Source organism: Rana temporaria, chromosome 1 (genome assembly GCF_905171775.1).
Source record: "Rana temporaria chromosome 1, aRanTem1.1, whole genome shotgun sequence".
Lineage (NCBI taxonomy): Eukaryota > Metazoa > Chordata > Amphibia > Anura > Ranidae > Rana > Rana temporaria.
In genome coordinates, this window is record NC_053489.1 from 469,881,632 (window position 1) to 469,905,301 (window position 23,670).

Consider the following 23,670-nt stretch of genomic DNA (forward strand, 5'->3'; position numbering starts at 1 on the left):
CTAGGGGGCGTTGTAGGGGTTAAGTGTGACCACATGTGTGTTTCTAACTGTAGGGGGGCGGGGCTGGACTTGTGATGTCACTGATCGTCTTTCCCTATATCAGGGAACAGACGATCAATGACACTGCCACTGTAAAGAATGGGGAAGGTGTGTTTCCTGTGACTGATCGTGGGACTCCGGCGGCGATCGGGTCCGCGTATCCCGCGGCCGCGGTCACAGGGCTTCGAACTGGGTCGTGGGCGCGCACGTGACCCGCGGCGCGCGCGTGACCCGCGGCTGGGCACTTAAAGAGGACGAACAGGTACGTGATTGTGCCCAGTCGTGCCATTCTGCCGATGTATATCGGCGTTAGGCGGTCCTTAAGTGGTTAAAATGTCCTTTAATTGTGCATTCTGTTTTTTTATCCAGTTACCAAACAATCTTGCTTTCCCCGGTGCAAAATAATTTGTATCGCTTAGTGGGATTAGTGGGGAATTGTATCCCCATTTTTCCTTTTTGTGTACCATATCCCAAATTGACATTGATGTCAGTGTGATCATGTGCGTGTGCTCGTTTAAGTCTCTAAAATGTTTAGGGATCCAAATCTCTTTCCCTAATGTAGCCTTACTCATACTACTTTCTAATTTAACCCACCTTTTCTCATTATTTTTTTTTACCCAATCGACCACCCGTGCCATATGAATTGCCTTGTAATATGTGTTACTGTCCGGTACCCCCCAAACCTCCATGTGCCTTATCTCTTGTTAATATTGCCATACTTATGCAGGGTTTTTTATTCTGCCATACCAACCTACCTAATAGCTTTTTTTAGTGTTTTAAAGTATGCTCCGGGAAGTGAGATCGGTAACATTTGCAGTTTATATAAAATCTTAGGGAGTGTTAGCATTTTAAAACTATTTATTCTCCCTATCATAGACCTCTGTCTGGATGCGATTTTGTTTAAATCCGTTGTAATATCATTCCGTAATGGAATGTAGTTATGTTGGTAGATTGACTCAGGTGATGATGTAATATTAACTCCTAAATATTTTAACTCGGTATCTCCAAATAAATGGGAAGTCCTGTTTGTATCTACATTCCGCCTGTGCCTTGACGCTTATGTTAAGTATTTCTGATTTTAGGGGATTAATTTTAGATTTGATACCTCCCCATATGTTTTAAGAGTTTTTAATATGATAGGGAGAGTTATCGTAGGGTTCATTATATAGAGCAGAATATCATCCGCATACGCCGCGGGTTTATGTTACTCTTCTTCTATCCGTATCCCCCTGATGTCGGGATTATTTCTAATCCCAGCCAGCAGTGGTTCTAGAGATAGGATAAACAATAAAGGGGACAGGGGACACCCCTGTCGGGTCCCATTAAACATCTCGAAAGGCCCTGATACTATCCCATTTATTTTAACTCTAGCGGTTGGGTGATTATAAAGAGCATTTATCCATCCCCAACATCTTAGGTCCCACCCCAAATGCCTCCAATGTATTCTGTAGAAATCCCCATCTACTCTGTTGAACGCCTTTTCAGCTTCTATTGACAGTAGGAGACCTGGGGATTTACTTTCTTTTATTTTTTTGTATCAGTAGGAGCGTTCTAATACTGTTATCCCTACTTTCCCTGTCTGGGATAAAACCCACTTGATCGGTATGCACCAGATCCTTCATTATTAACTTCATTCTGCCTGCTAATATTTTAGCGAACAGCTTCATGTCGGCATTCAGTAGTGAGATGGGTCTGTAACTGGAGCACAGAGAGGGGTCCTTGCCTTCCTTAGGGATTATGGTTAACGTAGCCTGCAATGGTTTGCGGCGAATCTCCCAATTAACGCCGATACCATTCATATAGGAGCACATCTTGGGTACCAGAATATCGCTAAACTTCTTATAGTATACTGTCGACAGCCCGTCTGGACCTGGGTTTTTCCCAGCATGGGACTCCTTTAGGTTTTCCTGTATTTCTGCTTCCGAAATGGGGTCTTCTAAGATGTTAAATTTATCCGCTGGTATTTTTTTTAGGCCTATTTTTTATTATTATTTTTTAGTATTGTCTGACCTCATTTTTACTTTGTCTGGGGGGTCTCTTTGGGTTATCGAGTACAACTTCCCATAATATTCATGAAATACTCTTGCAATTTCAGGGGTTGTGTATACCTTTCCATCATTACCCGTTTGTACACACTCAATGAAGTTAGTCCTCGATTTATTTTTTTAACAGTTTGGATAGGTATTTTCCTGACAGATCACCCCATTGATACCTCTCCTTCTTAAGTCTATAGAGGGCCGTTCTATTTTCCTGCTCCATAAGATCTCTTAATTCCTCTCTTTTTAGGATGACGGTACGTTCTACTTCATGATTGCCTGTTTGTTTGTGATGCTGTTCGAGATCATAGAATACTTTATGTAACTCTTCACTTTTCCTCCTGCTCTCCTTTTTTTTCGCTGTTCCTATTGCGATCAGGATTCCCCTAATGTAAGCCTTGTGAGCCTCCCATACTAATGATTCTGACATGTATTCTGAGCTATTTGTTTTAAAATACAGCTCTAACTCCTCTTTAATTCTGTCTGCGACCTTTACACCCTGTATTAGATCTTCATTAAGTCTCCAAATATTATTTCTCCTTTGCACTCCCTCTATTTAAATTTATTGATACAGGGGCATGATCTGAAAAGGTAACAATTCCTATATTAGAACTTATCACTGTGTCCAATGACCTATGCTCCACCAGTGGAGCAGATGACCAATTTTACCTTTATCTGAACACCATCAATATGCCTCAGGTTTGATTTGTGATCTATTATTGAAACCCACAAAGTGCTTCCATTATTGTACTGGAAAATGTTATAGCAGAACAGAAAGCATCTGAAGAGTCAAGATATTATAGAGCATGTTCTAATAGGATCCAAAGAGACTAGGAAATTATAACACAGAAAGAATAGGTATAATAGATATTCATATGTGTTAAGGATAGAAGGAAGACCTGATAATTGAAGACATATAGAAATAATGTTGATATACTGTATTGTATCTAGGCAGACCATTTTCTTTTAATTAAAGAACCATCAAATATCAGAGTACAAAGTCATACACAACTGCCTGGCCGTCACCCAAAAGTCATTATTCCATTTACCTCTGTCGCAGTGCTCTGATTGGCCCCATTTTCCAGCAAATATTTTACAACTTCAATGTGATTCTCCTGGGCAGCCATGTAGAGAGGGGTAAATCCATTCTGAAAGCAAAAGAAAAGAGAACATGATCATTTAATGGTGATCGTAGCTTCTCCTAGGAATCCAGGAAAAAATATATATATATTTGAAAAACTTGGACATCCATCATAGTCTACAGAATCATTATTGAAAAGGAAACTGTTCACTATAATAGAGAGCAAATATTCCAAGTAGTTAAATAACTTGATAGATAGATAGATAGATAGACAGATAGATAGATAGATAGATAGATAGATAGATAGATAGATAGATAGATAGATAGATAGATAGATAGATAGATAGATAGATAGATAGAGTTAACATATTTAGCAATTAGTCCAGTAGCTGCTTGAACTTGTAACATTTAAAGCCTAAGTTTGGTCAAAATTCAAAAATATAAAAATCAGCACAAGGAATGATGCTTACTGTGAATCTATGAATCCAATGTGTTCCTTGTGATGCTAGCTCCTATATTCATTGAAATGTATATCAGCCCATATAAGCCCATATAAGCCCATCCTACCCTTGCTATTACAATCGCGTGGTGCAGTGGGGGTTAAAAAAAAACTGAAAGAGCAGTGACAGACGTTGCTCAATAGTGCCTGACTATGCCCACCCTTTTGCCTAGCTACTGTACTACAGCTTCTATGAATGAAACCTGATCTATGGAGGACGGTTACCCCACTGCACCAAGGGCAAGGCAAGGGTATGAGGGTGTTGGAAGAAAATTTCAAGGAATTTCAAGAAAATGTCAAGGAATCCAGGAGCCAGAAGTACAAGGAACACAATGAATTCATAGTACTGTAAATAATGCCCCTGGGGCTGATTTCTGTTTTAAAATTTTGAGCAAACTTAGACTTTAAATGTGACACAGGCTTTAAATATACTACAGTTTCTATGAATGAAACCTGAACTTTGAAGGTCAGGTGGATGACTGAAGGGTCCGCCTCCTCCATTCATAGATCACTATTTATTAATACAAGCTGCCGTATGGCTTCTATGAAAGAAGGAGCTGGGTGGAAATGCAAGCACAGTTGGGCACTCTTGATGAGTGCATGACACAGCTCCCAAAGTTCTATTAACCCCTGCCATACTGCAAGATTATGGTGGTAGGGATTTGGGGGGGGGGGGGGGGGTAATGAGGGTGTTGGAGTATGAAGATTTCTAGGAAACCAGGATCCAGCATCACAAGGAACATACAATATATGACTTTAGGAGCGTTTCTTTGAAGCTGCTTTTCCCTGCCAGGAGTAAAAGGCATTCAGAGGAGAAATTCAAACACCCAATGTGAAAGAGGCCAAATGCCGCATACACATGGTCAGAATTTTCGATGGAAAAAGTCTGATAGAATTTTTTCATCGGATATTCTGACCGTGTGTTTTTTTCCCTCATCGGACTTTTTTCATCAGAAATTCTGATGGACCTAGAAAGAGAACATATTCTCTTTTTTTCCGACGGACGGAAATTCCGTTCGTCTGTATGGAATTCCGACGGAGAAAAAAACATGCATGCTCGGAAACAAATCGACGCATGCGCGGAAGCATTGAACTTCATTTTCTAGGCTCATCGTAGTGTTGTACGTCACCACGTTTTTTGACGGTCGGAATTTGGTGTGTCTGTGTGTATGCAAGACAGCTTGAGCGGAATTCCATCTGAAAAACCCGTCTGAGTTTATTCCGACGGTAAAACTGGTCGTGTGTATGCAGCAATACAGTACTGGTTCCAGATATAATTTCAAATACAGTGTATGATCTGTGCAGCAGCAGCACCTGTCTCGGAGCAAAGTCTCAAACATTTTTACTGAAGAGGAGCCAACTATGGTGTTTCTAACATGCACCTGCCTTTCAAATACTGAAATAAGATACAGGCGGGTAGTAAAACAAGACAACACTAAAGTCTAAAAGCTGCAAGATAGAAGTGTTAACTACAATATAAGTTCCCAAAATATTTTACTCATAGGATCAAATTCTCTTATGCATACCATTCATTTGTAAAGGGAATGCACATAGTATTTCTAACTCTTCTATAATCTATTAAAATTAAACTCCAGGGATGCCTCTAGGAAGTTCTACTAATACACCTGCTAAAAGGATTTTTAAGTAACAGAGTTGGTAAAGCTAGGAAACTTGATACTGAATCTTTCAAGCACCTAAAGATGAAATCCAGCTTTTGATACACTTTACACTATGTGCCTCACTAACATGTTTTGTGCGGTATAAACTGTATGTAGCTGAGGCTACATACAGCATAATGCACTGTGTTCTGGGCTTTGAGCCAAGATTTCCTGTCTTATACCTAGAACACAATAGAGTTTATCTGATCGGCACTCACCCATTCTGAGAAAGCAATGTATTCTAGCAATGAACACAAAGCTTCCTCTGATTGGCTGCGTCAGAGAAGTGGGCTGATGATGTCACAACCTCTGACTCAGCCAATCAGAGGAATCTTTGTATTCATTGCTAGAATACATCGCTTTCTATGAATGGCTGAGCACCAATCAGATAGACTATATTGTGTTACAGGTATGAGACAGGAATCCATCAGTGCAGTCTATCAGTGTACCCATCATCGCAGCCATCAATGCAGCCTATCAGTGCACCCATCACCACAGACATTAATGCAGCCTATTAGTGTACCCATCAGTGCAGCCTATCAGTGTACCCATCACCGCACTCATCAATGCAGCCTATCAGTGTATCTTTCATTACAGCCATCAGTGCACCCTTCTCTTAGTGTACCTGTCACTGCAGCCATCAATGCAGCCTATTAGTGTACCTGTCACTGAATCCATTAGTGTAGCCTATCAGTGTACATGTCTGCACAAGAATCAGTGCAGCCTATTAGTGTACTCGCCACTGCATCCATCAGTGCAGCATATCAGTTTACCTGTCACTGAATCTATCAGTGGAGCTTATCAGTGTACCTGTCATCCTATCCATTAGTGCAGCCTATTAGTGTACCTGTCACTGCATCCATCAGTACAGCCTATCAGTGTACCTATCACAGCAACCATCAGTGCAGCCTAATCAGTGTACCCATCAAAAAGCCTCCATCACTGCCACCTATCAGCAGTATACCTGTCACAGCCACCTGAAGGTGCTCCTTGGATGTTGGACCTCTCTATGGCTAGGCTGTGAAAAAGTCTCACACGTGTGGTATCTGCTTACCCAGGGGGAGTAGCAGAATGTGTTTTGGGGAGCAGGTGCAAGTATGCCAATGCCGTGTGTGAGAAAAAAAAACTTGTTGATATGACAATTTTTGTGAAAAAAAAATCTTAATTTTCTAAAGAATTGTTGTAAAAAATTACAACTTTCCTGGTATTTTAGGGCATCAAGAAATGAGGCCATCCGTACATCTACAATACAGTACACTTTCACACAGACTAAATCATTTACACTGATTTGGGTTATTTTTACCGAAGAAATGTAGCAGTATAAATGTTGGCCTAAATTTATGAAGAAAATGTAATAATTTGAAATTTTTTTAATTGTTCTATTTTTTTTTTTTTCGTTTTTCTGATAAAATTTTGCACGCTTTTTCTGCTTATATCCCCAAAAAAAAAGTAGTGATTAAATATATTTATTTAAAGTGTAAGTGTATACAGTGTGGACAAATATAAAAGACATATATGAATATATAATAAATTGCAGTTTTGAATAAAAAAAAGAAAATTTATATCTCTTACTGTATGATCTGATTTTGGCCATAAAATACATATGCCAATTCCTGATAAAGTAGAATGTGTACGTATAAAAGCCACAGGGATCAAGGACTGATTGCTCAGTAGTTTAGGTAAACAAGAAGATCCTAAAGTATAACTAAAGGCACAAAAAAAGAATTGTTTTTGTTTTGGAGAGAGTGGAGAAGGATTAGAGCCCTGTCAGTTTTTATTGCTGTCTGGGCCTCTGTTATGGAGATTCACCCTCTCTATTTGTCCTGTTTACCATTATCATTGAAAGTGAAAGTCAAAAGAAAAAAAATGTTTTGGGTTGTCTCCAGAAATTCCTTTAATTTGCAGAGATATCCTCTCACTTCATGTTTGGCTATGGGACAGGAAGTGAAGGGAAATCTCTGCAATGGGACAAATCTGACAGCGGTTATAACCCTCCCTTAATCTATCCAAAATGAGAAAAAAAAGTTTTGCCCATAACTCATATGCCGCGTACACACGATCATTTTCGGCATGAAAAATACGACATTTTTAAAAAATGTCATTTAAAATGATCGTGTGTGGGCTTCACATAATTTTTCGGGTTCTGAAAACGACAACATTTTTTAACGACGTTTTAAACTATGTCGTTTTTCGGGTTGTAAAAAATGATCGCGTGTGGGCTAAAACAACGTTAAAAACCCGCGCATGCTCAGAAGCAAGTTATGAGATGGGAGTGCTCGTTCTGGTAAAACTACCACTCGTAATGGAGTAAGCACATTCATCACGCTTTCTGTATTGTAAAACTCACACTTCACACTCTACACAGCAAATGACAAACCAAAATTCAATTTGGCTAGTGCAAAAATATTTGGCTTAGACTTCTGACTGTCCTTAGTTTGTACATCAATCAAATGCCTCAGCTATTTGTCGAACACATGCTGAGTGTTCCCTGGGAATAAGCCTACTCCCACATGGCATGTGTGGCGTGTGCAGCTGTGATCACTTGCAATGACAAGAGCTATATGTTTTGGTATGCAGAGATGAAATTACCAGCAACTGGGCACCTAGCAACTGATACACACAGAAATATGGTGGACATTACGGTACAGGTTTTATTCCATATCGCAACACATTTAAAACTGATATGCTACAAAATCACACAAAAATTACACATACCGTATTTGGCGGCCTATAAGACGACCTTTTGTACCTAAAAATTTGGCTCAAAAATCAGGGGCCTTCTTATACGCCGGATGCAGACTGCGGGCGTCCATTTTTTCAAAGGCGCGTCTCCTCCTCATGCTGTTCCGTGATAGGCTCAGTGATCCACCTATCACGGACGTCGTCTCGTCCTCCGCCTCGGATGAACACTAAACACAGGCTCTGCTGGGAAACTGAGTGTTACGCCTATCACAGAACAGCGCGAGGAAGAGGCGCGGCTTTTAAAAAATGGACGTCCGCAGTCTGACTTCAGGCAAGTAATGAAGATCAGCGAAGTGAGGTGAGCCAATGGCACAGTGAGGCAATGGCACAGTGAGGCAATGGCACAGTGAGATAATGGCACAGTGAGGCAATGGCACAGTGAGGTGAGGCAATGGCACAGTGAGGTGAGCAATGGCACAGTGAGGTGAGGCAATGGCACAGTGAGGGGTCATCTTAGCTGGAAAATTAGGGGGTCGTCTTATACGCCCAGTCACCTTTTACACCGGCAAATACGGTACATGTAAAACAAAACTAATCTGTTTAAATGAATAGATTTAAACAAACTATATATATATATATATATATATATATATATATATATATATATATATATATATTTACAGATTAATGGTTCACATATCTTGTGTGCAAAGAGCACATGCAATGGCAACCAATGATAATTTACATTTTGCCTCACTTGACTACAATTGACTGTATTCCGATTGCTAGCTATGTAATACTGTATAATAATGAAAAACATGTTGCGCTATCAACATAAAGTGCATGAATTCAATCAAGTTAAAAATTCATATAAATCAAAAACTGTAAATATAATGTGTTAAAAAAACATTCATAAATAATGCAGTAAAATCCATTAGGACAATTACAGGTATATTTTGAGCTCAACGTTTAGAGGCAGGAAAAAAAAAATGCTTCTGGTTTGTGTTTCTGATTGGAGCTTACTGGCAGAAAACATAAAACTCTCCTAAACTTGTCTGAACTTTGCACAAAAATGCTCTATATGAGCGTTTTTTTACTGCCAAGAGAAGGGACGTTTTTTAAACCCAATGTGCATGGAGCCTTATGCCTCGTACACACGATCGGAATTTCCGATGGAAAAAATCAGACAGAAAATCAGACAGATTTTGCGACCATGTGTATGCCCCATCTGACATTTTCCATCAGAAATTCCAACGGTGTTAAAAAGAGAACATGTTTCGGCTTGTCGTAGTGTTGTCCGTGTGTATGCAAGACAGCTTGAACGGAATTTCGTCAGAAAAACCCGTCTGAGTTTATTCTGACGGAAACTCAGATCGTGTGTACAGGACATTAATGTTCATGAGAAAGGGTATTACTCCTGTCCTTGGTGTTTAATTTTCCATGTGTTGCACAGAGTTCTCTTAATCTTTTATATTTTCTATTGTATTACTTTTCATAAAGATTGAATTTGACATTTTAATTTTGAATCTCTAACAAATTAGTAAAGTCTTTGTAAGGGCTTGTGTATTCTGCCATTTAACCTGCTTTTCTTTTCCATGCATGTCAAAATAAACACAAGAGCAACTCAGAAGGATCTCAGAGCAGTTCAGAATCAGCTTAAGTAAAAAAATTCCCTAAGAAGCATGTGAAAGTGACACAGAAGACCTGAAAGCTAGATGTATTTGACTCACTTGTGAGTGTGATACCCATGTACCATAAATGCTCCCTCACAATCTAATAGTTTCCCTACACCAGGTACACCAGAATATGGCTGTGGGTTACCTAGGGACAGGCTGGTAACACTAATGCCGCATACACACCATCACTTTATGTGATGAAAAAAAACGACACTTTCTGTGAAGTAAAAAATGACGTTTTTGAAACTTCAATTTTCAAAGACGAAGTTGCCTACACACCATCGTTTTTCTCACAATGTTCTTGCAAAGTGAGGTTACGTTCCACCACGTTTTACCATTGAAGCTAGCTTCTGGGCATGCGTGGATGAAAAAACGTCTTAGAAAACGACATTTTTTGCTACACACGGTCAATTTCTGTGAAGTAAAAAGTGCACTTTTGAAAAACGACACATAAAATTGAAGCATGCTTCAATTTTTTTTGGTCGTTTTTTACAAGACATAAAACAACGTTTTTCCCCACACACAGTCAATTAAAGTGACGTTTTTAAAAACGTCATTTTTTTTCATCACATAAAGTGATGGTGTGTACGGGGCATCAGCCCTTTTCTTCCATGATGCTGTATGACCCATATTTATACAGCCATAATGCCAGATTGTGAGTCTGTTTTTCTCACTATGACCTCTACAGCTGAGGACTATGTACATTGTCTGTTGATAAACTACAAAACATTATTGGCGGAGTTTTACAATAATCCAATGAAAATCCCCTGTGGCTAGGTTATTCATCACCACATGAACATTTCTCCACTGTTAAATGTTACTGGTGGCTCTGATCATGTTTTACATTAAACTTTAAAACCAGAAATCACAATTATTTTAATCCTGTTCATGCCACACACCAGATATGCGGAAAGACCTGCCAATACATGCTGTTTGTGGCTTAAATGATCTCAAGAGTAACTTTGCTGGGAACCAAATTCCTGAACATTCATCCCTGTTCAATTGTTCTGATGATAAAATGACAATAGGCTTAGCCACTATCCTGAAGAGACTACGAGCAGTAATGCTGTGGTTATAAAACCATAAGACAAGTCATATGAGATGACTGGCAAGATGCCAGAACTTTGTTCTTACTTTGCTGATCACATATCAGTAAGAACATGTACAACATAATTTAATTGTTAAAAACATACAAGTTTAAACTAGCAAGAAAAATGTATTTCAAAAACGGTACAGCTTGATAGCTGCCATTAAATACAAAGTTCCAACAAGCATGCTCATTTAATAACCCAGTGCAACAATTATCGACAATATGCAAATTATTAATTCAATTTCAATTTTTGTTATGGACAACAGTAAATGTATTACCGTGTTTTGAAAATATATTTGCCCCTTCCTGGATTTTTACAGTTCTAGTAGTTGCTACTTTCACATCATTTACTTGCTATAAAAAACAATGAAGTATGCAATTTACATACAAAAAATCCTTCTGACCATCAGTAACCAGCTTTAACATCTTTATCTGCAATGGTTGCAGCAAAACTCTATCTGTACCTGTTGATCAGGGTCTCATATTGCCATGAATGAAAACCCATGAACAAATATCTTAGCTATATAATATTAGCATGACATCCTAATAACCCTGTGTAGCACAGATTCCCCCTGCTGACACCCCAGCCCCCACCTGCGATGACAGCTGAGACTCCAGAAAAAAGTAACTGGGGAATCTCTTTCCTCAGTCTGTTTAGACCCCTGATATTATAAAAAAAACTATTGAAACCATCCACTGCCCTACTGACATCAATCTCTCCCCTATTAACACTGTCCACTGCTCTACTGACACTGTCCACTGCCCTACTGACAAAGTCCACTGCCTTACTGATATTGTCCACTGCTGACTGACACCATCCACTGTTCTACTGACACCAAGCTCTTCCCTACTGACATGTCCACTGCTCTACTGACACAATCCACTGCTCTACTGACAACACCCACTGCTTTACTGACAACAATTTTAAAGCACAACACGTTCAGAAATACATGAGTAGCCCTCACAGGGGGTTCCACCATGACTGTATTTTGCATACTCAACAGTTTAGCCTCCTGGCTTTCATTCTTGCCATCCGGCTGTTTCAAGCCTTTAGCCTAAGCCTTATGTCAGCTCATCAGAACAAACAGAGTTTCCTAGAGTTAAGCTCTCTCCTAGCTTACTCCTGATCAGCGCTTTGCTGCTCAATCACCAATTACATCTGCCTCCTGCAGACATGCAGCCTCTGACTCCTCTCAGAGGGATGGGAGTCCACGTGACTCCCAGGAACAGACTTCCTCTCTGTTGGGTGGGGCTCTGAGCCATAGTCAGGTCAGAAATAAATAGCCAAAACACACAGCTGTGCAATCAGTGTGTCTTTTTCTCCAAAATCTGGCGTAAACCAGCAATCTTTAAGATAGTACAGGGTCCCACCACCACAATATATATATATATATATATATATATATATATATATATATATATATATATATATATATATATATATATATACATATACGCAGTTGTGTTCATAAGTTGACATACCCTGGCAGAATTTGATTTCTTGGCCATTTTTCAGAAAATGTCAATGGTAACACAAAAACATTTCTTTCACTCATGGTTAGTGTTTGGCTGAAGCCATTTATTATCAATTAACTGTGTTTACTCTTTTTAAATCATAATCACAACAGAAACTACCCAAATGACCCTGATCAAAAGTTTACATACCCTGGTGATTTTGGCCTGATAACATGCACACAAGTTGACACAAAGGGGTTTGAATGGCTATTAAAGGTAACCATCCTCACTTGTTATCTGTTTGCTTGTAATTAGTGTGTGTGTGTGTGTGTGTGTGTGTGTGTGTGTGTGTGTGTGTAAAACATGTCAATGAGTTTCTGGACTCCTGACAGACCCTTGCATGTTTCATCCAGTGCTGCACTGAAGTTTCTGGATTCTGAGTCATGGGAAAAGCAAAAAAATTGTCAAAGGATCTGCAGGAAAAGGTAGTTGAACTGTATAAAACAGGAAAGGGATCTAAAAAGATATCCAAGGAATTGAGAATACCAATCAGCAGTGTTCAAATGCTAATCAAGAAGTGGAAAATGAGGGGTTCCGTTGAAACCAAACCATGGTCAGGTAGACCAATTAAAATTTCAGCCACAACTGCCAGGCTGTGGCAGTTGTGGCTGCCACAACTGCCAGGCTGTGGCTGTTTCAAGATACACAATAAGGAGGCACTTGAAGAAAGTTGGGCTGCATAGTCGAGTATCCAGAAGAAAGCCATTACTACACAAACGTCACAAAGTATCCCATTTACAATACAGGCCTCAAACCTTCTGGCACAAAGTCATTTGGAGTGATGAGACCAACATTTTTGGCCACCACCATAAACGTTACATTTGGAGAGGAGTCAACAAGGCCTATGATGAAAGTTACACCATTCCTACTGTGAAACACGGAGGTGGGTCGCTGATGTTTTGGGGATGTGTGAGCTACAAAGGGTACAAGAAAAATTGGTCAAAAGTGATGGCAAGATGAATGCAGTATGTTATCAAAAAATACTGGAGGAACATTTGCATTCATCAGTCAGGAAGCTGTGCATGGGACGGACTTGGACATTCCAACATGACAAAGATCCAAAACACAAGGCCAAGTTGACCTGTCACTGGCTACAGCAGAATAAAGTGAAGGTTCTGGAGTGGCCATCTCAGTCTCCTGACCTCAATATCATTGAGTCACTCTGGGGAGATCTCAAACGTGCAGTTCATGTAAGACAGCCCAAGGATTTACAGGAACTGGAGACTTTTACCAAGAGGAATGGGCAGCTTTACTATCTGGGAAGATAAAGAGCCTTATCCACAAATACCACAAACGACTTCAAGCTGTCATTGATGTTAAAGGGGGCAATACACGGTATTAAGAAATGGGGTATGTAATTTTTTTATATGGGTAATTTGGCTAGTTTCTGTCATTATGATTTAAAAAGCGTAAACACAGTTGATTGATAATAAATGGCTTCAGCCAAACACTATAAAAACGGAGGGGAACTAATGCGCAAAACCAACCTCAACAAGGGCACAACAAAGCTAAAATAAGAAAATCAAACTAATAATGCAGCTGCCACGACTAATAGTGTTCACACACTTGAAGCAATTAATGACAAGGGGGGTGTAATGGCGCTTGCAACAGGATCTAATTAAAACTAAATATCAATAACGATTTCCATAATGTGAATAAGTTGTCAGGAAAATGTGCTCCACTGGTTCCTGTGTAAAATGTGTTCCACTCTGAATAAAATCATATACCCACCCAACATTAACTGAGTAATGTGGAGAGTAGTAAGAGTGGATAAATGATGATAAAAAAGACAAATGTGCCAGTGACCCGCACTATATTAATAGCGAGTGATCTGGAATCGTTCAGATAAAATTAACAAGCAGTAGCTATCTTCATAAACATATAACATATATAGTGCAAATATGCAAATGAGCTCAAACCAATCCAAAGTGCATAGTGCAATAAATTAATAATATCCATAAAAGTGAAAAAAACATCAAAAAGTGGAAGAAATATAAATAATAAAATTCCAATCCATGCATAAAAGTGAAAAAAAAATCAATCCATAAATGACTGCAGTGAAAAATGTCCCATATAATTCACCAAGGAATTAAAAAAAAAAAAAAAAAAAAATGATCAAGAAATGTCAATATAAAAATATATATATATAAAGAAACGTGTCCAGTGCAATAATAACGTGAAGATGAAAAACAATCCAATCCAATAGTCAAGAACGCAATATCAAGCAAAGAATGAATGAATATAAAGTGCATCTGTGCTTCTCTTCTATTAAGATTCCATGATGAGTGCTTCAGTGCAAAGTAAAAAACGTGCTTCCAAAATGACAGACTCCAAACCTTTCCACAGTGCAGTAGTGAAGATGGGAATAGTTAATACAAGCCCCTTACCTTGAAGCGGCTTGTATGTAAGCCTTATAACATGTAAATGAAGGATGTCCCACAGCCAGCCTGCCGTTCTTACACGGCATAAACAGAGACCTGATCCCAGCAATGGCACTCAAAAAGAACACAAGGAGGCTTCCATAGCGTAAGACGATTCACAATTTAATGAGTAAAAACAGTTAAAACACTTACAGACAGAGCTGTATAAACAGCATGTAGTAAGATCGGGTCTCCGCTCTGCGGCTGCGAGCGGATCAAGTCACCAGCAATCCTCCTCTTCCTCACGCGTATCGTAACGAACACACGTTACTTAATCATAGGATCCTATGATTAAGTAACGTGTGTAAGTCTGTAAGTGTTTTAACTGTTTTTACTCATTAAATTGTGAATGGTCTTACGCTATGGAAGCCTCCTTGTGTTCTTTTTGAGTGCCATTGCTGGGATCAGGTCTCTGTTTATGCAGTGTAAGAACGGCAGGCTGGCTGTGGGACATCCTTCATTTACATGTTATAAGGCTTACATACAAGCCGCAATGTTTTTTGGACAGCAGTGGCTCTGTGGTATCTTCCCATGAAATCCATTCTTGTTTAGTGTTTTACGTATCATAGATTCGCTAACAGGGATGTTAGCATATGCCAGAGACTTTTGTAAGTCTTTAGCTGACACTCTAGTATTCTTCTTCACCCCATTGAGCAGTCTGCGCTGTGCTCTTGCAGTCATCTTTACAGGACGGCCACTCCTAGGCAGAGAAGCAGCAGTGCTGAACTTTCTCCATTTATAGACAATTTGTCTTACCGTGGACGGATGAACAGAAAGGCTTTTGGAGATACTTTTATAACCCTTTCCAGCTTTATGCAAGTCAACAATTCTTAATCGTAGGTCTTCTGAGAGCTCTTTTGTGCGAGGCATCATTCACATCAGGCAATGCTTCTTGTGAAAAGCAAACCCAGAACGGGTGTGTGTTTTTTATAGGGCAGGGCAGCTGTAACCAACACCTCCAATCTCATCTCATTGATTGAACTCCAGTTGGCTGACACCTCACTCCAATTAGCTCTTGGAGATGTCATTAGTCTAGGGTTTCACATACTTTTTCCACCTGCACTGTGAATGTTTACATGGTGTGTTCAATAAAAACATGGTAACATTTAATTCTTTGTGTGTTATTAGTTTAAGCAGACTGTGATTGTCTATTGTTGTGACTTAGATGAAGATCAGATCACATTTTATGACCAATTTGTGCAGAAATTCATATCATTCCAAAAGGGTTCACATACTTTTTATTGCAACTGTATGTGCTTAGCTACTTCGGGATTCAACATACACTATATTACCAAAAGTATTAGGACGCCTGACTTTATACGCACATGAACATCCCAGTCTAATGCCTCGTGCACACGATCACGATTTCTGACAAGAAAACCGCAGGTTTTTTTTCAGCAGGAAAACGGCTGAAATTTGTCTTGCATACACACGGTCACACTAATCTTGGACAAAATTCCGACCCTTAAGAATGTGGTGATGTACAACACGTACGACGAGCCAAGATCAATGAAGTTCAATAGGCAGTTCGGCTCTTCTGCTTGATTCTGAGCATGCGCAGGTTTTTTCACGTCGTAATTGCATACAGACAATCACGATTCCCAAATGATTTTTTTCTATCATGAAAATTGATATCCTGCTCTCAATCTTTTCTTGCCAGGAGTTGTCACAGAAAAAGCGTAGACACGGTCAGAATTTTCGCAACAAAAAGCTCACATCGCACTTTTCTCTTCGGGAATCGTAATCGTGTGTACGAGGCATTAGTCCGTAGGATTCAATATTGAGTTGGCCCACCCTTTGCAGCTATAACAGCTTCAACTCTTCTGGGAAGGCTGTCCACAAGGTTTAGGAGTGTGTCTATGGGAATGTTTGACCATTCTTCCAGAAGCGCATTTGTGAGGTCAGCCACTGATGTATGGTGAGAAGGCCTGGCTCGCAGTCTCCGCTCTAATTCATCCCAAAGGTGTTCTCTCGGGTTAAGGTCAGGACTCTGTGCAGGCCAGTCAAGTTCTTTCACCCAAAATTTGCTCCATGTCCTTGTTTGTGCACTGGTGCGCAGCCATGTTGGAACAAACTGTTCCCATAAAGTTGGGAGCATGGAATTGCCCAAAATGTCTTGGTATTCCCTTCACTGGAACAAAGGGGCCAAGCCAAACACCTGAAAAACAACCCCACACCATACCCCCCCCCCCAAATGATTTGTACCAGTGCACAAGGCAAGGTCCATAACCTGACCTCAACCCAATAGAACACCTTTGGGATGAGTAAGAGCCAAGACTGCAAGCCAGGCCTTCTTGACCACATCAATGCCTGACCTCACAAATGTGCTTCTGGAAGAATGGTCAAACATTCCCATAGACACACGCCTAAACCTTGTGGACAGGCTTCCCAGAAGAGTTAAAGCTGTTATAGCTGCAAAGGGTGGGTTAACTCAATATTGAACCCTACAGACGAAGACTAGGATGCCATTAAAGTTCATGTGCGTGTAAAGGTAGGCGCCCCAATACTTTTGGTAATATAGTATACCTCCCAGACTCTGTACTCAAAAACATGAATCATCCAGATCAATATTGAAATATTTCATTAGCCTTTACTGAATTTAGTAGCAGGAGATAGTGGGATGAAGGCTGCTTCGCAATACAAGATGGGGTTCACAGAGATGCAACTTTACTTCCAACTGAATGTTGGTACATACCCAGATTTTCTGTGGTTAACGTTATACAATAAAAGACAGCCAAACTATATTAACCTAAATTGTGCTGATATCTGAAGACAGACTGTAGACAGCAGTGCAGGATTCACATTGAATGTGTACTTTCTAAATTTCCAATTTCTTACTGCAGGGTGAATGTAACTTATACACTTTTCCAAGGAGTAAACATGCCCTCTGCTATGTGCTTATTGAGAAGTAATAAATATAAATCTTAGGCTAAAGGCAAATTCTGTCTCTTAGTTACATGTCACCAATGCACAAGTTACCAAACTGCATTTCTAGTCAATCAGGGGCATAACAGCGACTTGCTAAAGGTCACTCTGTGTAATGTGTTCATTTAGAGTTCATCCTATAGATCATTGACGGACAGCCTTCAGCACTTTATCTGCTATGCAACAACATCTGTCATAACTAGTGTTGAGCAGAATATGCCATATTCGATTTCGCGATATATCTCGAATATATATTCGAATATTCGAGATATATTCGCTAAATTCGAATATTCGTGATATTTTATCGAAATTAAATGATTGCGATTTTTCGCTATTGCGAATGCGAAAATAATTGCGATTTTTTGATAACTGCGGTAGGAGCGCTCTGATTGGCTCAGAATATTTGTGATATTTTATCGAAATATCGCAACATGCGAATGCGATATTTATTGCGCAATTTCGAGAAATGCTGGAGGAGCGCTCTGATTGGCTCAGAATATTCGTGATATTTTATCGAAATATCGCAACATGCGAATGCGATATTTATTGCGCAATTTCGACAAATGCTGTAGGAGCACTCTGATTGGCTCAGAATATTCGTGATATTTTACAATACAAAATAATTGCGAATATTCGGCAAATGCGGAAGGAGCACTCTGATTGGCTCAGAATATTCTTGATATTTTACAATACAAAATAATTGCGAATATTCGGCAAATGCGGAAGGAGCACTCTGATTGGCTCAGAATATTCTTGATATTTTACAATACAAAATAATTGCGAATATTCGGCAAATGCGGAAGGAGCACTCTGATTGGCTCAGAATATTCTTGATTTTTTACAATACAAAATAATTGCGAATATTCGGCAAATGCGGAAGGAGCACTCTGATTGGCTCAGAATATTCTTGATATTTTACAATAGAAAATAAAAAGTGTTTTGCATTGGTGGTGATTCTTTACTCTATCCATCTGTCACAGCCGTTTGTCAATCAAACACCTTGAAGATTGAACACGTTCATGCTGCATGCTTTGGACGTTTTTTCACTTCACATATCAAAGACATTTTTATGAAAGATTATTTTTCTATTATTGGGACTATATTTCTTTATATATTTGTTTCACTGTGTATTTCACAAGTTATTTGCGCTTGTTTATTTTATAATTTGCCCACATGTCTTGTCACTAGACATATTTTTTATTCTTGTAGAGCGACTCCATTTTCTGTCTTGTATTAATTTATGTTGTATAACATTTTTGAGTTGCTGCTGTATTCTCCCCTTTTTTAAGGTATGCGCAATTTTTTCCTTCTTACAAAAAATAATAATATCAAACATACAAATATTCATAACATACACATACACAAAGCCCCCCCCTTTTGCATCAGAGACAATCAGAGTTCTCCTACCACAGTTATCGAAAATTCGCAATCATTTTCGCATTCGCAATAGCGAAAAATCGCAATTTTTTTTTTTTCAATTTGGCAACATAAAAGGATCGCCTCAGCTTAGCTACTCGGCCCAGGGTCTCTAATCATACCAGCAATGCTTTTAGACGTCGATAGGATGTGATCTGTTTTAAAAATCAAATTGAAAAAATGCGAATATTCGGAATTGCGAATATTCACCGCGAAATTCGAAATATAGCGCGATTTCTCGAATATGCTATATTCGAGTCGAATATTCGCAATGCGAATATTCGTGAGCAACACTAGTCATAACGTCAAGTCAAATAATATTATAGGAGCTGTTGCTCTATTACATAGATAAAGGAATCCTTTGGTATAAAATATTACACTGTTTCTAAACTACCTTTTCTGGTGTGTCCCCACATCCCTTTCCTGCTAGGCCCCCAGTATACAGTCCTTGTATGGTGACACAATTGGTGGTTCTCTACTCTACTCGCATGTCTTGATTGCTCTACGGTGCTTTAATGCACGTGGTATATTCTTCTTGTTTATGTACTTTGATATATATTTTGTATGTCTATATAATCCAGAAACCAATAATTACATAGATAAAGGAATCCTTTGGTATAAAATATTACACTGTTTCTAAACTACCTTTTCTGGTGTGTCCCCACATCCCTTTCCTGCTAGGCCCCCAGTATACAGTCCTTGTATGGTGACACAATTGGTGGTTCTCTACTCTACTTGCATGTCTTGATTGCTCTACGGTGCTTTAATGCACGTGGTATATTCTTCTTGTTTATGTACTTTGGTATATATTTTGTATGTCTATATAATCCAGAAACCAATAATTACATAGATAAAGGAATCCTTTGGTATAAAATATTACACTGTTTCTAAACTACCTTTTCTGGTGTGTCCCCACATCCCTTTCCTGCTAGGCCCCCAGTATACAGTCCTTGTATGGTGACACAATTGGTGGTTCTCTACTCTACTCGCATGTCTTGATTGCTCTACGGTGCTTTAATGCACGTGGTATATTCTTCTTGTTTATGTACTTTGATATATATTTTGTATGTCTATATAATCCAGAAACCAATAATAGTCTGTTCTCTTTTAGAAATATTAATAGCTCCCGAAGAAGCGCTCTCCGCGAAACATGTCAAGCTTTTCTGCGTTCTACTATGCACGATAGTCATTACATCTCTTTTGAGATCTGATGCCTCCTTTTGGATCATTATTGGATTATTTTGCTGTCAACACAGTTGCCACTGTGGTTCTTTTCTTTTTGTTTTAATGTTTAAATTAATTTTATTGTGTTATTTCTGCTGTTGGTCCAACAACTCCTTTGGGTTTTGTGTCAATAAACATACTCATATTTTTTATAATTGGTGCCTACAAAGTCCATTTTTGTCTATCCCTAACATTTGCTGTCTCGATAAAGGAATCCTGTTGTGAGGAAATTACATAGAATTGTATTACTACACAGCAGGGCTGCAAATAAGGGGGCACCACTGGTCCTCCTGTTAAGGTGTGGACCTTATCAGTTCAACAGGGGAGCCTGGGCAACTAACAAGCAAATGGAAGGGGAACCTGGACAGGAGGGGATAAACGATGCAGTGGGGGGGGGGGGCATTTACTGGAACCCTCTAGATCCCCCCTTCAGCAGCTGAAAGCTGGCTTCTAATCCTCTCTGCTCCCACTGACTATAAGATGCTGCAGGGGGGTATTATGGGGATCTATTCTAGTAAATACCACTCTTGCTGCACCAATCACCCCCTCTGGTGTAGGTATCTCTCTGCTGCCTGGGCCTCCTGGTCCCCCTCACCCCTGCAGCACTGCCAGCTTCTCCACATCTCCCTCCTGCTGGGAGAGATGTTACTATGCTTCAGTTTGTGAACAGGAAGCTTTGTACTTCATTCTGTGCAGCTGAGGCTAAGATTGAGAACTGTGCCCTCACTCACTTTCTCTGTCTCCAAAGTAAGACATCAGAGATCTGTTTATACTCCTGATATTTTAACAACACCCCCCCCCCCCAACATGCAAAAAATAAATAAATAAACACAATAAGAGGGTATTGGTTCTCTGGCCAATGTAGTGTGAATGAGCAGTTTGTTTGTTCGGCTGGAACTGTTTGTCTGTTTATTACACTATTAGGACACGCTGTATGAACATAGCCTTAGGTCCTAATTTGATAGGTGTGCAGGTTAGTACTCGGAATGGGGAGTACTCGGAATGGTCCGGTGTGGACAGTGGGGTCCCCCAGGGTTCTGTCCTGGGACCAATCCTATTTAATTTATTCATAAATGATCTGAAGGATGGGATGAAATGCTCAATCACAAAATCACAGTATTTGCTGACGATACTAAGTTAAGCAGGGCAATAGCTTCTCCGCAGGATGTGGACACCTTGCAAGAAGAACAAATTAATGTGGTGGGCAAGTACATGGCAAATGAGGTTTAATGTAGAACATTTTTAAATAATGCATTTGGGTGGCAAAAACACAAATGAAATCTACTCACTAGGGAGAGAACCTCTTGGGGAATCTAGGATGGAAAAGGACCTGGGGGTCCTAGTAGATGACAGGCTCAGCAACGGCATGCAATGCCAAGCTGCTGGAAGCAAAGCCAACAGAATATTGGCATGCATTAAAAAGGGAATTAACTCCAGAGATAAAATTATAATTCTCCCACTCTACAAGACTCTGGTCCGGAAGCACCTGGAGTATGCTGTCCAGTTCTGGTCTCCAGTCCTCATGAAGGATGCTCTGGAACCGGAGAGAGTCCAGAGAAGGGCAACAAAGCTAATAAAGGGACTGGAGGATCTTACTTATGAGGAAATGTTACTACTACTACTAAAACTTTTCCAAGGGCGTTTAAAAAAACTTGTGGCCATTCACTAACATTAGAAGAAAAGCTGTTTGAGGGGTTCTTTACTGTAAGAGCGGTATGGATGTGGAATTCTCTTCCACAAGCAGTGGTTTTAGCAGGGATCATTGATAATATCAAAAAAGTATTAGATTATAACCCTAATTAGTTAAAACCCTAATGGGATGCACATGGTTTGCAACAATATTCAAATAGCCTATGGAAGGCAATTGGTATTGATGGGCCTCAAAAAATATATATATTTCCAACGTCATTATATCACCAGTCTGGACTGCTTATAATAGGCAAGTTGGGTCTACGGATTCACGCTGATGACACCAAATTGTGGCCCTACCAGCTTAGGGCCAGATTCACAGAAAAAGTACGCCGGAGTATCTGCTGATACTCCGGCGTACTTTCCAATTTGCCGCGTCGTATCTTCATTTGTAATTCACAAACAAACATACGACGGCTTTTGGCTAAGATCCGACGTACGCCTTCGGATCTTAGGTGTAATTTTCCAGTGGCCGCTGGGTGGAGTTCGCGTCGTTTTTCAGCGTCGGGTATGCAAATTAGCTGTTTACGGCGATCCACGAAGGTACGCGCGTTCGTCGCATTCTCTTACGTTGTCGCTAGTCGGCTTTTCCCATCGCAAACTTAGGCCTGCTATTTCATGGCTTAGATTTAGAACAGCCATGTTAAAGTATGGCCGTCGTTCCCGCGTCGAATTTCAAATTTTTTTTTTGCGTAAGACGTCCGGGAATATGAAACGACGTAACGCACGTCGCCGTTCAAAAAATACGTTGGGGCGCCGTAATTTTGCGCAAAGCACGGTGGGAAATTTTCACACGGAGCATGCGCAGAACTTCGGCGCGGGAGCGCGCCTAATTTAAATGACACACGCCCCATTTGAATTAGGCGGGCTTGCGCCAGACAGATTTACGTTACGCCGCCGCAAGTTAACATGTAAGTGCTTTGTGAATCAAGCACTTACGACGAAAACTTGCGGCAGAGTAACGTAAAGGGGATACGTTACGCCACCCAATTTTTCATGAATCTGGCCCTTAGTTCCTAACTGAATTGAATCCTGAATTCTTCAGACCAGAAGACATTTTCCAGTCTTCAACTGTTGGGGTGTCTGTGCCCACTTCAGCTTAAGCTTTCTGTTCTTTTCTAACAGGAATTGAATCTGACATGGTCTTCTGCTATTGCAGTCCATTCTCCTCGAGCTTTGCCATGTCATACATTCTAAGAACCACATTCAAGTCTGCACTTATGTCAGCCTTGTTTCTTAAAGTACAGTCCCATGATCCTTGTTTTAAAACATGTTTCCTGGCCAAAAATATTTTTTTTTTAGCTTCCCCAATAGCGCACAAGGTAAAATGCAGGTCTCAAAAAATAGAAAGAGAAGGGGAAAATGCACCATTATGGTGCATTAAAAACTTACATTATATTGAATAAATAAAAACCATGATCAAATGCACATGTTCTTGAATAGGGGGTGAAATATCAAAAATATCTTCTACAGGGATGATAAAGAAGAGACACAGCAGGCACCAGGGTCAGCGGTGCTGCTAAATGGTAACTAAATCCTTCCTCTTTCAGCGGCAATATACTCTTATGCCTAGTACACACGATCGCGGTTTTCCCAACGGTAAAAAGACCGACGGGAAACCGAGATTTAGCTCGGTCCCTTTTACCCTGTACACGGCCAGTTTTTTCAGACAGGAAAACTGCCAGGAGAACTTTGATCGGGAAAACCGGCCGTGTGTATG

The 23,670-nt window shown here is 39.9% G+C and overlaps 1 protein-coding gene across 32 annotated transcripts in view; it reads right to left on the reverse strand.

The window, feature by feature from the left end:
* ANK2 (ankyrin 2) overlaps positions 1-23,670 on the reverse strand; it is a 711,894-nt gene that overhangs the window by 208,504 nt on the left and 479,720 nt on the right. For all 32 annotated transcript variants that reach the window (XM_040328781.1, XM_040328751.1, XM_040328698.1 and 29 more), the window contains exon 5: positions 3,125-3,223. In XM_040328781.1, the coding sequence (XP_040184715.1) occupies positions 3,125-3,223 (99 nt within the window). The remainder of the gene's footprint in view (positions 1-3,124; positions 3,224-23,670) is intronic.